Raw genomic sequence first — 15,780 nt, forward strand, 5'->3', positions numbered from 1 at the left:
TCTCGGGGTTCCCGCAGCTCCTGACCTTATTCCCGCATCCCCTGCCCCTATTCCCGTTTTTCCCGTATCCCCTGACCCTATTCCCGTTTTTCCCGTATCCCCTGCCCCTATTCCCGTTTTTCCCGCAGCCCCTGACCCTATTCCCGTTTTTCCCGAGGCAGGCACCGAGCCATGCGGAGCTGGGGGGTGCTCGGGGGCGCGGCGGCGGCGCTGGCGGCCGGGATTTATGTGCTGTGGGGCCCCATCAGCGGCAGGAAACGGCGGCGGAGAGGTACCGGGGGGGCTGCCGGTACCGGTACCGGGGGGGCTGCGGGTACCGGTACCGGGGGGACTGCGGGTACCGGTACCGGGGGGGCTGCCGGTACCGGTACCGGGGAGGCTGCGGGTACCGGTACCGGGGGGGCTGCGGGTACCGGTACCGGGGGGACTGCGGGTACCGGTACCGGGGGAACTGGGGGTAACCGGTACCGGGGGGGCTGCGGGTACCGGTACCGGGGGAACTGGGGGTACCGGTACCGGGGGGGCTGCGGGTACCGGTACCGGGGGAACTGGGGGTACCGGTACCGGGAACCGCCCCGGCACGGGATTGATCCCGTTTTTCCCGCTGGCTGGGTGGGATTTTAGGAAGGAATTCAGAATGCGGAATAACTGCTTTGTTAAACGAAATTCTATTACACTAACTAATTAATTATATATTAATTAATATGTTATTGTTATTATTAATTTTCTATATTATATAAATATATTATATAATAATTTAATGTATTAATTATACTAATAAATATTACCACCATATATTAACTATATATACACACCATATATTCATTATATATACATTATATTAATTATACACATATTACACATATGCACCATATTAATTATATATAAACATTATATATATTAATTATATTAATATATAATACTACCATATATTACTTAATATATAATACCACCATATATTAGTTATACACATATTACACATATACACTATATTGTACACATATACACCATATATTTATGATACATATTATAATATATATTAATTATATATTAATTAATATATAATACCACCATATATTATTATATAGACTCCATATTAATTATACACATATTACACATATTACACATATACACCATATTAGTTATGTATACACATTTTATATATTAATTATATTAATATATAATACCACCATATAATAATTATATATACACCATATTAATTCTACACATATTACACATACACACCGTATTAATTATATGTACACATTTTATATATTAATTATATTAATATATAATACCATCATATATTAATTGTATATGCACCATATTAATTATACACATACTGCACATATACACCATATTAATTATATGTACACATTTTATATATTAATTATATTAATATATAATACCATCATATATTAATTGTATATGCACCATATTAATTATACACATACTACACATAAACACAATATTAATTATATATACACCGTATATGAATTATATTATATATATTAATGATATATTAATTACTATATAATACCACCATATATTCGTTATGTAGACACCATATATTAATTATATATATATATATAATATTAATTATATATATTGATTAATATATAATACCACCATATATTAGTTATGTAGACACCATATATTAATTATAGATATATATATAATATTAATTATATATGTATTGATTAATATATAATGCCACCATATATTAGTTATGTAGACACCATATATTAATTATATATACATCATATTAATTATATATATATTGATTAATATATAATGCCACCATATATTAGTTATGTAGACACCATATATTAATTATATATATATAATATTAATTATATATATATTGATTAATATATAATGCTGCCATATATTAGGTATGTAGACACCATATATTAATTATATATACATCATATTAATTATATACATATTACACATATACAGCATATTATACACATATACACCATATTAATTATATATACACCATATTAATTATATGGATACTGGAAAAAATTGTGAAATTTTGGAAAGATGATAAAAAACGAACTGAAACACCACAAATTGAAAACAGAACTAACAGAAATCCATTTTTTCTGTAATTACACAGCATTCCTACTGAAGACCAGGATGTTTGCCCTTGGATTTCGTGGTGGAAACTCTTGCAATTCTCTTTGCAGGGCTTGTGCCAGGCCTGCTGAACCTGGGCAACACGTGTTTCATGAATTCCCTGCTGCAGGGCCTGTCCTCCTGCCCCTCGTTCATCAGGTGGCTGGAGGAGTTCACAGCCCAGTACAGGACGGAGCAGGAGCAGCCCCAGGAGCAGCCCCAGCACCTCTCAGTGACTCTGCTGCAGCTCCTCAGAGGTACTGGGACGTTTCCTCTTGTGGCACGCCAAGGGTTAAATGTTTAAGGAGAATATTTGTCGTTTTTAGGCTCTTTTCCCAAAGAAAGAAGCTCGTGGGGTTTGTATTCCCTGCTTTATTTCCCTCTCTAATTTTCAGATTAATTGAAATGCCTTGGGCAAAGCTCAGCCACCTTTCACAGAAGGGTTGAATTCCATAGAGTTCAAGGAATTTAGAATTCTATTAAAAATTATTAGCAAATAATTTAAGCTTTTTTGTTTTCCCCGAGCTTACTATTTTTCCAGAAACCTGGGACTATTCAACCATACTTTGTAAGGTTTTGGATATTAAAAATTAAAATAAAATATTATTCTAAAAATAAAACATAAAATATTATTATAAAAGATAAAACATAAAATATTATATAAATATGAAATATTATTATAAAAATAATATACTTTTATATAACTTCATATTAGAAATAAATTCTATAAATAGATGAATTAGTAAAATAAATAAACAAGTTATGTAAGTAAATTTATATGTATTAATTATATATAATTATTATTTATATTAATACCTGTTGATATAATAGGTATTATATAACATACAAAATATTATTATAAAATATAAACTATAAAATATTAAATATTAGTTATCATAAAAGAAATAATATAATTCTATATAACAAATTTATGTAATAAATTATAGAAATAAATTGATAAACTTATAAATTATATTATAAATTTGTAAATTTAGAATATAATTTCAAATAGATATAATTTATATATAATATATATAAATATATATTTAATTATAAATTTAAAATATAAATTTATATTATATACATAAATTCATATAATAGTATTATATAACATACAAAATATTATTATAAAATATACAATATTATGTAAGTATAATTTTGTCTTATAAAATAGATAATATTATTTTATATAATAAATTTATATAATGAACAAATTATATTAATGAATAGATAAATAAACTAATAAACAACTGTATAAATAAATTTATGTAATACATATTATGTAAAATACAAAATATTATTATAAAATATTTAAGATTTTAAGCTCAAGGTGATTAATTTTTGGTCTAAATTAATCTCTGAAACCCTCAAGAGACCCCCTGGCTTCCCTCACATAAAGGAAATTTCTGCCTTGCGATGTTCCTGTGGAAGTGGTGTGAGGCTGGTGGTGCTCTAGCCCCATAAAACACTGATTTTTCCCATTTTTGGCTCCTCCTGACACTCCTGCCTTCCCCTCCCCAGCTCTGTCGTGCCAGGAGGTGCCAGAGGACGACGTCCTGGATGCCAGCTGCCTGCTGGAGGTGCTCAGGATGAACAGGTGGCAGATCTCCTCCTTTGAGGAGCAGGTGAGTGCAGCAGGAAAACCCTCAGGGCTGGAGTGACAGACCTGGATCCTGCTCCAAAAACTGATGGGAAACATCCCCAGCTTGGGAATGGGGCTTTCAGTGGGCTGGGATATTCCAAACCTTGTCCTTACCAGATCTCCTCCTTTGAGGAGCAGGTGAGTGCAGCAAGCTGGGAAACCCCAGGGCTGGAGTGTCAGACCTGGATCCTGCTCCAAAAACTGATGGGAAACTTCACAGCTTGGAAATGGGGCTTTCAGTGGGCTGGGAATTCCTCAGGGAATTCCAAACCTTGTCATTACCTGATCTCCTCCTTTGAGGAGCAGGTGAGTGCAGCAGGAAAACCCTCAGGGCTAGAGTGTCAGAGCTGGATCCTGCTCCAAAAACTGATGGGAAACATCCCCAGCTTGGGAATGGGGCTTTCAGTGGGCTGGGATATTCCAAACCTTGTCCTTACCAGATCTCCTCCTTTGAGGAGCAGGTGAGTGCAGCAAGCTGGGAAACCCCAGGGCTGGAGTGTCAGACCTGGATCCTGCTCCAAAAACTGATGGGAAACTTCACAGCTTGGAAATGGGGCTTTCAGTGGGCTGGGAATTCCTCAGGGAATTCCAAACCTTGTCATTACCTGATCTCCTCCTTTGAGGAGCAGGTGAGTGCAGCAGGAAAACCCTCAGGGCTGGAGTGTCAGAGCTGGATCCTGCTCCAAAAACTGATGGGAAACATCCCCAGCTTGGGAATGGGGCTTTCAGTGGGCTGGGATATTCCAAACCTTGTCCTTACCAGATCTCCTCCTTTGAGGAGCAGGTGAGTGCAGCAAGCTGGGACAACCCCCAGGGCTGGGCTCTCAGACCTGGATCCTGCTCCAAAAACTGATGGGAAACATCCCCAGCTTGGGAATGGGGCTCTCAGTGGGCTGGGATATTCCAAACCTTGTCATTACCTGATCTCCTCCTTTGAGGAGCAGGTGAGTGCAGCAAGCTGGGAAACCCTCAGGGCTGGAGTGACAGAGCTGGATCCTGCTCCAAAAACTGATGGGAAACATCCCCAGCTTGGGAATGGGGCTTTCAGTGGGCTGGGATATTCCAAACCTTGTCCTTACCAGATCTCCTCCTTTGAGGAGCAGGAGAGTGCAGCAAGCTGGGACAACCCCCAGGGCTGGGGTGTCAGACCTGGATCCTGCTCCAAAAACTGATGGGAAACTTCACAGCTTGGGAATGGGGCTTTCAGTGGGCTGGGAATTCCTCAGGGAATTCCAAACCTTGTCCTTACCAGATCTCCTCCTTTGAGGAGCAGGTGAGTGCAGCAGGAAAACCCTCAGGGCTGGAGTGACAGAGCTGGATCCTGCTCCAAAAACTGATGGGAAACTTCACAGCTTGGAAATGGGGCTCTCAGTGGGCTGGGAATTCCTCAGGGAATTCCAAACCTTGTCCTTACCAACAGGACCAGGAATATTAAAGCACAGCAGATCCCTGATTCCCCTCTGGATAATGGATCTCTTCTCATCTTTTCAGTAATCCTAATTATTTGCAATTTTTGTCAGTATTGCCAATGTACTCCATCAATCAACTCCATTCCTAAAATATGTTACTGATTTCCAAGGATATTTCCCTCAAAATCCAGGAAAACAGGGATTTGGAAATTTATTTGGGGGTATTTTTTACTCTCAAGTGTCTTCATTTTTTGTGAGTTTATATGGCCCAGAATGTCTTGAGTACCTTGTGCTGTTAGGAAGCTTTTGGGCACAACAAAATAGATTCAATATAAACACAAATATAACAACAACAACAACAATAATAATAATAGTAGTAGTAGTAGTCGGGTTAATAGGTAATAGTGATATATAATAGTAATTGTATATAATAACATATATAATTATAATATATAATAATGATTATATGCATTAGATATAATTACAATATATTATAATAATGTATACAATATATCTATATAAAAGTTATATATTATAGTAATTATATATAATAGCAATATATAATTTTATAAAGTATAATATATATTAAATATATATAATTGAATAAACGTATTCAATATATTTATTTAGAAACTATTTTTCTTTATTATTTATATTTAGTATGTACTTACATATTTTATATATATAATATTATATGTTAAGATCTAGAGTATATATTTTAGATGTACTTAACTATAACTATAAATATAAACATAAACACAAATATAAATATACCTGTAAATGTAAATATAAATAAAATATTAAATTATACACATAAAATTTGTAAGTATAAATATAGGCATAAATATAGCTATAAATTAAAAACAAATATAAAAATAAATCCAGTCTCTGCGCTGTAATTTTTCCTGAATTTCCTGTGGAATTCCAGCCCTCCTGGGGTGTTTTTTGATGTCTTTTTTCCCTGACTGCATTTCCAGGATGCCCACGAGCTGTTCCATGTCCTGACCTCTTCCCTGGAGGACGAGCGGGATCGTCAGCCCCGTGTGACCCATCTGTTTGATGTGCATTCTCTGGAGGTGATCCCCCTTATTTCCTCTGCAGAAACTCCTGTCATCTGCCCAGATTCCCAAGTAGAAAATGTATATTTAGGATATTTTGATTCTCTTCCCAAAGCTGTTCTTTAATCATTTGATAAGGACTCATCAATAAGTCAAATTTAAAGAATTCTCAGGTTTTCCGAAGAAAATATCTCTGAATTTTCAGTGTTCTTGCTTTCCTGAGGGTTTTGCATCCCTAAATCCATGGGATGTAGGGATTTAAGTCCCTCCAAGCAGTTACTCTGATCTTTATTTCCCACCTGAAAAAGGGTTGAAAAGTGCAAAAAGGGCATTTCTGGAAGAGTTTTGTGGAGGTAAAATTGATCTTACCCACCAGCTTGCTGATAAGCTTGATGCAGATGGAAAATATCTGGTTTTGCCTAAAATATAGACCAAAAAAAGACAAAATCTCCCATTTTCATTTTCTGAGGTAGAGAGTTCTGCAGATTAATGATTCCTTTTATGAGCAATTGTCAATTATAAATTTGTTTTGTTCCAGGTTTTTTTTGTTCTTACAAATATAAAGAGCCGCAATTTTTCTAATGGCAGAAAAGACAATTAGGGATGAATTAGGAGCACATTTAATACTTCATGTATTAAATATCTGAATCTTTTCAATATTGCTGAGGTAGGGTTAATGAAATGTTTTTATCTCCCTCTGTAGCAACCAGAAATAATCCAAAAGCAAATAAGCTGCAGAACAAGAGGTAGGATTTTATCCCTTCTGGATATTCTGAATATTCATAGGGTAGTTTTGTTTATTAAAGGGATAATATTAATTGATCTTTGTGCTGAACTGAAATAGAAATCAAAAATATAAATAAACCTCAATTAATTATTAATCACTGAGACAAAAGTGTGCTGTGGAGGCATTAATTTTGTAACTGAAGGGCAAAAGTGTGGGATTGGAATGATGGAAGTGGATGAATGGAAAATCCAAGGACAATTTTTGTGTTGCAGGATGTCTTCCCCCTGTGTCCAACCACTGGAAATCCCAGCACCCTTTCCATGGAAGGCTGACCAGCAACATGGTCTGCAAACACTGTGAGCACCAGGTGTGGAAATAGATAATATTTTATATTATTATTGTTAATATCTGTGTTGTGTGAGGAGGGATTTCCAGCACTCAGAATTCTTCCTGGAACCATCATCCCTTGGTGATGAACAAAGATTTATCCCTAAATAGACTAAAAAAAAAAATCCATGTGATGCACCTTGTGGGGCTAACAGCTGCCTCATCAAACAGAATAATTGTTGTTTTATTCTGTTAATGAATTAACAATTAATTAATAATTTTAACTGAAAATCCACTCAGCTGGGTGAGTTTAGGACTTGCTGTTCATTCAGCACATTTTGCAAAGTCCAGTTATCCCAAATAAGGAGATGCAGACAACCTGAACAATGGAAAAAATCCAGAAAATAAACTTCATTTACAGCCCAAACCAAGAAAACATTTGCATTTTATTTCCTAAAACCTTGCAAACAAATTGGAATGGGGAGGAGGAAGAGGCTGAGCAGAACACTGCTGATATTCCCTGGGGAACTGAGGGGTTTGGATCCTGTTCCACCAGGGAATTATGGACAGCGCAGGGCACAGGCTCACCTTGGGAGAGCTGGGTTGGATTTTTTGGAGACTGATGATGCCTTGAAGGCTACTTAGAACAGAGGCTACACATTGTTAAAGAATAAAGTAAATATTTATTAAAAAGGCCTTCACAGGATACACCTTGGGCAGGGCTACACCCAAGATGGTCACGAATTTTCACACTTTTTTATAAGTTAAAGTCCATTTCCATATTGGGGTTAATTGTCCAATTACCACTTCAGGTTATGAAGTCTCATCCTCTCAGTTTGCTCTCCTCAATTTACACTTTTTGGACTTTTTGGGCCTTTTTGTTGTTTACACTTTTTAGAAGCTGTAATAGTATCCTTGGTTCTGGGGCTGGAGAAGAATTGTTGTGTCTGACTGAACTGTGAGGAGAACTTGCTAACACTTTCTATGAATTTCAGAGTTAGATCCTAATGCAGTGCAGAATGTGAAAAACATGAAAGCTAAAACTGAAAGCATCACTGACATAAATGCTGGCTCTGGAATGTTCTCTTGCAGAGCCCTGTGAGGTTTGACACCTTTGACAGCCTCTCCCTGAGCATTCCAGCAGCTGTGTGGGTACGTATCCCCCTGCTCCTGATCCTCCCTGCCCTTCCCAGCCCTTCCTCAGGTGCAGAAAACACTCAGAGCTCCTTCAGGACTTGATTTTCCTGCTGTGTTTCAACCCTGTGCTGCTGCAGGACCTTCTCCCTAACTGCTGTAAGAGGTTCTGATGAGCCCAACAAGCAGAACTTGGTGATGCCAGCAGAGCTTTCTGTTTCTCCTGGTGGAGGATTTGGTCCTTTCCACAAATTCCACAAAATTTTGGTCTTTTCCACAAATTCCACAAATTTGAAGAGCCCAGATCATATCCCAAGGGCTGGCAAGGTGGCAGTTCACACCTTACCCTATCCAGGCTTTACCAGGGGGTGAATTCAACTGGAAAATTTTTCCATTTCTTTCTGGCTCTGAAAAACTTCACAATGACAAAACATTGTGGATTTTTAGGGCATCATCTGCAGGATATTTTTGGACTGTAAGAGTTTGTTGCTTCATGTCTGGTAGGGATTTCTTTCCACAGCTCATGGAAATTGTGATTGCTGTTTGCAGAATGCCCTCCTGGACAGCCAGGATTGAAATCTGGACACATCTTCTGCTCTTTGTGTTTTGTTTTATCCAGTCCTTGGCAGGGCAGGATATGAGGAAGGGCAGCAAGGAGGCCTAAATCCCACTAAAAGCTGTATTTCTGCTATGGAGAGGGCCAGAGAGCATGAAGTGACCCCTGAAGTGCTGGAATGAGAGATAAATAGGAACAGGACAGAAATCTGTCCTGTTTAAAAATCCCACTGAAAGGCTCACACAGGGAATCACTGCTGCTGTTACCAAAAAGCTGCAAACTTTTCCATGTTTAATCCAGGCTAAAGGAGAATCCCCACAGTTCCATGATCACCCAAAACCATTTACTCAGTTCTTTCATGAAATAAATCTGCAGTTCTGTAGTTTTTTAATGGAAAAAATTATTAAAAATGCTTTCCCAAAATCCAGTGGAATGCACCCTAAAATTCTTGCAAATAATTCCGGTTTTTCTTGGCCCTCAGGGTCGTCCCATGACACTGGACCATTGCCTCCATCACTTCATCTCCTCAGAGTCTGTCAAGGATGTTGTGTGTGACAACTGCACCAAAGTAGGTCCCTTTGATTCCTGTCACTTTAACTCCTGTCACCTGCCTGCTCAGTTTTGAGCCTGCTGACACAATCCTGGTTTCACTTTCCACCTCCTTTTTCTTCAGGACTTGGGGAAAACCTCTGGGATTTCAGATATTTAACAAGGAGTTCTTACCTCATGAAGTATTTGAGGCTTTACTTGCTACTGCTGTTACAAAAATCTACAAATATTTTATTCTGTAGTTGCCAGGTGTCACCAGGGATAATTTTTTGCTCTGGTATTAAAAATCAATTCTGTTTAAAAATGAACAAAAGAGGCAAATGAGTGCAGTTCTGAATGGAGTTCTCTAAATTCTCATTTCTGCTTGATTTTGGTTTAGAATTTTAATCCTTTAAGAATTCTGAAGAGCATTCCTAGGTGTGATTAATGCACTGAGCATAAACCAGACAATAAATTGCTCCTGTCTGCAGGTGCCTTTATTTTTTTCCCCTTTTCATTCCAGATCCAGGCACAAGGAATTCTGAATGGACAGAGCATAGAAAACCAGAGAACAACATTTGTTAAGCAATTAAAGTTAGGAAAGGTGAGGCAAAAAAAATCTCCTCCAAATCCCCTCAATCCTTTCACAGTAACTTCTCCCTTGGAGCTGGTTGTGTCCATTTCTTGCTGCTAGACCACAAATGTTTTATTTTTCAAAGTAAACTCACCTGGCAAATATCTGTGGGCATTGAGGCCTCAACTCAGCAAAACATCAAACATTAAACACTTACAGGATGTGAATATTATTTAGAAAAACACTTAAATGTGAATTTGGCTCAGTGTCATGTCTTAGATTTTACATTAATTTTACATTTGCTCTTCAGTGAGCAAATTGATTTATATTTACAGGATTTGTAGCATCTTTAGCAATTCCTCATTTGAGAGAAATTAAAATATTCTTAGTACAGCTGGTGAGTAAACATCAGGTGTGATTTCTAAGAAAAAACTTTTTTTTTTGCTCTGTAATCCTGTCATGCAGAGACCAGCAGTGGTGTGTAATTAGGAGCCTCAGGTGCCAATAATAATAATAATAATAATAATAATAATAATAATAATAATGTACTTCTTGCTACAGCAATTATTTTTAATTTCAGCTCTTTGTAACACTTAATGTTTTTTGTTTTCCCATGTGCAAAACCATTAATTTTTGGGGATTAGGAGAGATCAGGAATCTCACAAGAATTATTGTCACATTTTAAGGACACTGTTGCCACTGAGTTTACACAGAGATAAGGGAAATGCATTTCCTTATTCCCTGGGCTTACCAGCTGTTTCTTTCCATGGAAAATGTGGATTTTCCTTTGCTGAAGCTGCCCCAGTGTTTGTGCATCCACCTGCAAAGGCTGAGCTGGTCAAACCAAGGCACTCCCCTGAAGAGACACGAACACGTCCAGTTCAACGAGTTCCTGGTCATGGACATCTACAAATATCGAGTTCCTGGTCCCAAATCCTGCCAGGAGCAGCTCAGCCAGAAAAACCCTGAGGAGACAACCCCTGGAATAAGGGATGGGAGAGCAGGGAAACCTTCAGGTACCATTTTTTTGCCCATAAAATGGTTCAGCTCTTTCTGCATGTCAGGGATCTCTGCAGGATCAAGCCATGTTTAGCATCTTGATGTGGGGCTCTGCAAAGAGGACAGAAATCCCTTTGCCTTTCCTAAATTTACAGTTCAGTTTGGAAAATTTCATTTTATCCTACTAAATATATATATATTTAAAAAAATATATATCCAAAGGAGTGTTGAACTTGGGATGTCCCAGGGTTTTTCTTGTTAGAGATCTCTTCCAAGGCTTCAGGACAAGTGAGAGGGAATGGTGGATTCTTCAAAAATAGTTGGAAAATCCAGCTGTAGGAGGTGTGTTCTTAGACAGCTCAATATTCCTTTAGTTGGGATTTTGGACACATGGCAATTTCCATATTTGTCATGTAAAATGAATTTGAATAAAATATCCATTGCCTTTGGATATAAAAATCAATGAAATACCTACATATCCTGTGTTGAGGAGCAGGGATTCTGTTCTTAGCAACAGCATTCAAATTAAATCCCTAAATTTCTCCTTCCTCTGGCAGATGCAGAACAACCAGCTGGTACCAAACCTCTCTTCATGAATGGTGCCTCCTCTTCCTCCTCCTCCTCCTCTCCCTCATTTTTAATGTCCCCAGGAAGTTTCCCACTTGCTGCATTCCCTGAGTGCAGGTAAGTTAGAGATTTGTACCCTCTCTCTTCATTTCTTTCCTTCAAATTGTCTCCCTTTCTTCTGTCCTTGTCCTGAGGCTGATAATCCTTTTCCATAGAATTCCAGAATGGGTTAGGTAGGTAGGGAATTTAGGGACCATCCAGGTGCAGGCCCCTTCCCATGGGCAGGGACACCTTCCACTATCCCAGGTCACTCCAAACCCTGTCCAGCCTGTCCTTGAGTACTTCCAGGGATGGAGCAGCAGGAAAAAGCAGTTTAGATGACAAAATGATTTGGGTTGGAAGGGAACTTTGAGATCATCCCATCCCACCACTTACCATGGGCAAGGACACCTTCCACTGTCCCAGGTCACTCCAAACCCCGTCCAGCCTGTCCTTGAGTACTTCCAGGGATGGAGCAGCAGGTTTGAATCCCATAATCCCAGAATGGTTTGGGTTGAAAGGAGACATGGAGATGCCATGGGCAGGGACACTTTTCACTATCCCAGGTTGCTCCAAACCCCATCCAACCTGGCCTTGGACACTTAATGCCACTATAGAGCGTGACATGGTGCAAAACACCAAGACTCCATCAGAAAGGTGCATAAGAGAGATTTATCATAGCAACATTTTGCCTTTATAGTTTTTCACGATATTTACATTTATTTAACAGACACATTCACTGCCCATTGGTCATAAGAAAGAAACAAATTCTCAATAGGTGAACAAGGAGCCACATGATTCATAATAACAAAGGCTTGTGTCTTGGATAGAGTCTGAGCCAGCTGACTGTGATTGGCTATTATTTAGAAGCAACTCCATGAGACCAATCACAGATCTACTTGTTGCATTCCACAGCAGCAGATAACCATTGTTTGCATTTTGTTCTTGAGGCCTCTCAGCTTCTCAGGAGGAAAAATCCTAAAAAAAAGATTTTTCATAAAAGATGTCTGTGACAATACAGGGCTTTCCTTACTTCAGGAAGCCTTTGCTGGCTCACAATAAAAGCACAAAATGCCTTTCCTACCCACTTCCAGGGATGGAGCAGCAGGAAAAAGCAGTTTAGATCACAAAATTATTTGGGTTGGAAGGGAACTTGGAGATCATCGCATCCCACCACTTGCCATGGGCAAAGACACCTTTCACTAGAGCAGGAACAGAGCAGCCACATAGGGAGCCACCCCCTTGCTCAGGCAGGAATTGTGGCTGCTCTGGTGTTTGTGTGTGTGTGGCCAGGCTGACCCGTGTCCCCGCAGGGCCCCGCTGTACCTGTACCGCCTGATGGCCGTGGTGGTTCACCACGGGGACATGCACTCGGGACACTTCGTCACCTTCCGGCGCGCGCCGGGCGCCCGCGGCAGCCAGTGGCTCTGGATCTCGGACGAGTCGGTGCGCAGGGCCAGCCTGCACGAGGTGCTGGCAGCCAGCGCCTACCTGCTGTTCTACGAGCGCGTGCACGGCCGGGGCCAGCCCCAGAGCCCGGCCCAGAGCTGAGACAGCGCTGCTGGGACAGTCCCAGCCCTCGGGATGGTCACAGCCCTCGGGGTCATCCCAGCCCTTGGTGTCATCCCAGCCCTCGGGGTCATCCCAGCCCTCGGGATCATCCCAGCCCTTGGGGTCACCCTAACCTTTGGGATGGTCACAGCCCTCGGGGTCATCCCAGCCCTTGGGGTCATCCCAGCCCTCGGGATCATCCCAGCCCTTGGGGTCATCCCAGCCCTTGGGGTCATCCCAGCCCTTGGGGTCATCCCAGCCCTCGGGATCATCCCAGCCCTTGGGGTCATCCCCGCCCTTGGGATGGCCACACCCCTTGGGATCATCCCAGCCCTTGGCGTCATCTCCAAGGGTGATCGTGGAGAGGGATTGGGACCCTCCTGGGATGGTCACGGCCCTCGGGGTCATCCCAGCCCTCGAGACTGTCCCAGCCCCTGGGACGGTCCCAGCCCTCAGGATCGCCCCAGTCCTCAGGACCATCCCAGCCCTTGGGACTGTCCCAGGCCCTGGCATGGCCCTTGGGTTCATCCCAGCCCCTGGGATGTTCACGGCCCTTGGGGTCATCCCAGCCCTCAGGACCATCCCAGCCTTTGGGATTATCCTAGCCCCTGGGATGGTCCCAGTCCTTGGGGTCATCCCAGCCCTCTGAACCATCCCAGCCTTTGGGACCATCCCAGTCCTTGGGATTATCCAAGCCCCTGGGATGGCCCCAGCTCCTGGGATGGTTCCAGCCCCTGGGATGGTTCCAGCCCCTGGGATGGTTCCAGCCCCTGGGATGCTCCAAGCCCTGGAATGGCCCCAGCTCCTGGGACAGTCTCAGCCCCTGGAATGGTCCAAGCCCTTGGATGGAGCCTCTCCATTATGCAAACCTCTCCCTGTCCAGGCTCCCTTCCCGGTGGGAGCAGCTGGGAGTTGTGGTTTGTACCCAGGTCCTGCTGTTCCAGCACCGTGCAGCCCCAGGTGTGTTTGAGAAGTGTTTTCTGCCTGTCCCAAGGCTCTGGTCCGTGTCCTGACACCGCACTTTTCCCAGGGAGATGCTTCATCCCATCCCACACATTTCACTTCCCAAGGGAGAGCCCTGCAAAGAGTTGATGTCAAGCTGCTGTTGAGGAGCCCCTGCCCATCCCAATCCCTCTCCACGATGCACCAGCCCCTCCAGGTTCCCTTCCCTGTGGCAATGGCTGGGAATTGTGTTCTGTACCAAAATTCCCAGAGCTGTTCCAGCCCCAAGTGTTGAGCAGCCCTTGTCTGTCAGGCAGGGATTTTATCCCCAGGCTCTATTCCCAGTGGGGAGCCCTGGGAGGGGGTGATGGGAAGCTGCTGCTGGCAGTGATTTAAGACACAAAAGTGCCTTGAGCTTCCCTGAGCAGCTGCATTGCCACTGGCCCTGCCCTCTGCATGCCCACTGTGTCCTGGGAATGCCTCACACCCATGGGATGAACCCATGGAATCCCATTCCTCCTGACCCATCAAGTCAAGGCATCTCCACAAACTGTCCCCCATCCAAAAGATTTCCCTGGTCACACAATTTTCCTCCCACTTTACTTCTTTATATTATAAATTCCTTCTCTTGATTTAAATTGCTTTATCCAGGAGATAATTTTGTATCTATTAAGAGCTGAAACCTTAATTTATTGCTCCATACCTTTGGAATCTAGCTGGAATCAGCACATGGAAGTGTTTGCTAGTGCTCAGTGTTGTCATTTCCTTCAGCACTGTTGAATCCAGTTGTTTTGTAGCATCAACTACAACTTTTAATGCTGTGATTTCCAAGCTGCTGTAACTGTTCTAGACTTGCCCTTCCCATTTTATTGCTGGAATTTGCTATTCCCAGCACTGGGATCCATGCTCCTGGCTTGCAGCCCCTGGCCTTGTTAAATGAAATATAAACAACAGGGCCAGGACTGGTGGGCACTTACTGGTCTCATGAAGAAATCTGGGAATCCTGCATCAGCTCCAGGCTGCCCTGTAAATAGAAATAAGGGGAATTCTGCTGCTCTGGATTGTTTGATGTGCAAAAAAACAATTTAAAAAAATCCCAAAGCACAGAGGGAAAAGCAGCAAAAGTCCTCCTTTAAAAACCTGCTTTTAAATAACCAGGAATAAAATATGTAGGTTGTTTTTAGCTCTTTTCTGTCCTTGTAAGCTTGGAGGAGAAAAATGCCTCATTAGACAAGCTTTTTTTTTTTCAGTGTGAAGTTTTCAAATAACAACTGTCTTAAATAGTTTTTTTAGGGCAACTTTGTACCTCATGAATTCACAGTGCTGCCCAAAGCTCGGGGGTGTTCCCACTTCCTCAGGAGAGGCTCCAAACCATCCAAAGCAGGAGTGGTAAAATAGGTGGATATGCAAAATTATTTACATAACTCATCATTCCAGAGTCTGGAGCACAATTCCTGGCCCAGGTAAATGCTCATTAGTACATAAATATTGATAAATCCACTGCTGGACTGGGACCTGGTTCCTGGCTGTGCTGCATGAGCAGTAGCTTGGTTTTAACCTGCTTTAATTTACAAAAAACCAAGAAAACAAACAAAAAGGATGC

At 41.3% G+C, this 15,780-nt stretch overlaps 1 protein-coding gene across 2 annotated transcripts; it reads left to right on the forward strand.

The window, feature by feature from the left end:
- Positions 1 to 136: 136 nt before the first annotated feature.
- Positions 137 to 15,414, forward strand: USP30 (ubiquitin specific peptidase 30). 2 transcript variants are annotated; one of them, XM_059485212.1, is made up of 12 exons: positions 137 to 271; positions 2,196 to 2,381; positions 3,646 to 3,749; positions 6,153 to 6,314; positions 6,937 to 6,979; positions 7,233 to 7,327; positions 8,380 to 8,439; positions 9,459 to 9,545; positions 10,029 to 10,109; positions 10,876 to 11,095; positions 11,636 to 11,762; positions 12,998 to 15,414. In XM_059485212.1, exons 1-12 carry the CDS (start codon positions 172 to 174, stop codon positions 13,233 to 13,235), a joined length of 1,503 nt encoding a protein of 500 aa, XP_059341195.1. In that variant the 5' UTR covers positions 137 to 171; the 3' UTR covers positions 13,236 to 15,414. The 2 variants fall into 2 exon arrangements, with proteins under 2 accessions (XP_059341195.1, XP_059341196.1); XM_059485213.1 differs by having other exon boundaries at positions 6,153 to 6,251.
- The last annotated feature ends 366 nt before the right edge of the window (positions 15,415 to 15,780 follow it).

The sequence above is a fragment of the Ammospiza nelsoni genome, chromosome 18, assembly GCF_027579445.1.
Source record: "Ammospiza nelsoni isolate bAmmNel1 chromosome 18, bAmmNel1.pri, whole genome shotgun sequence".
In the NCBI taxonomy this organism is placed as follows: Eukaryota; Metazoa; Chordata; class Aves; order Passeriformes; family Passerellidae; genus Ammospiza; species Ammospiza nelsoni.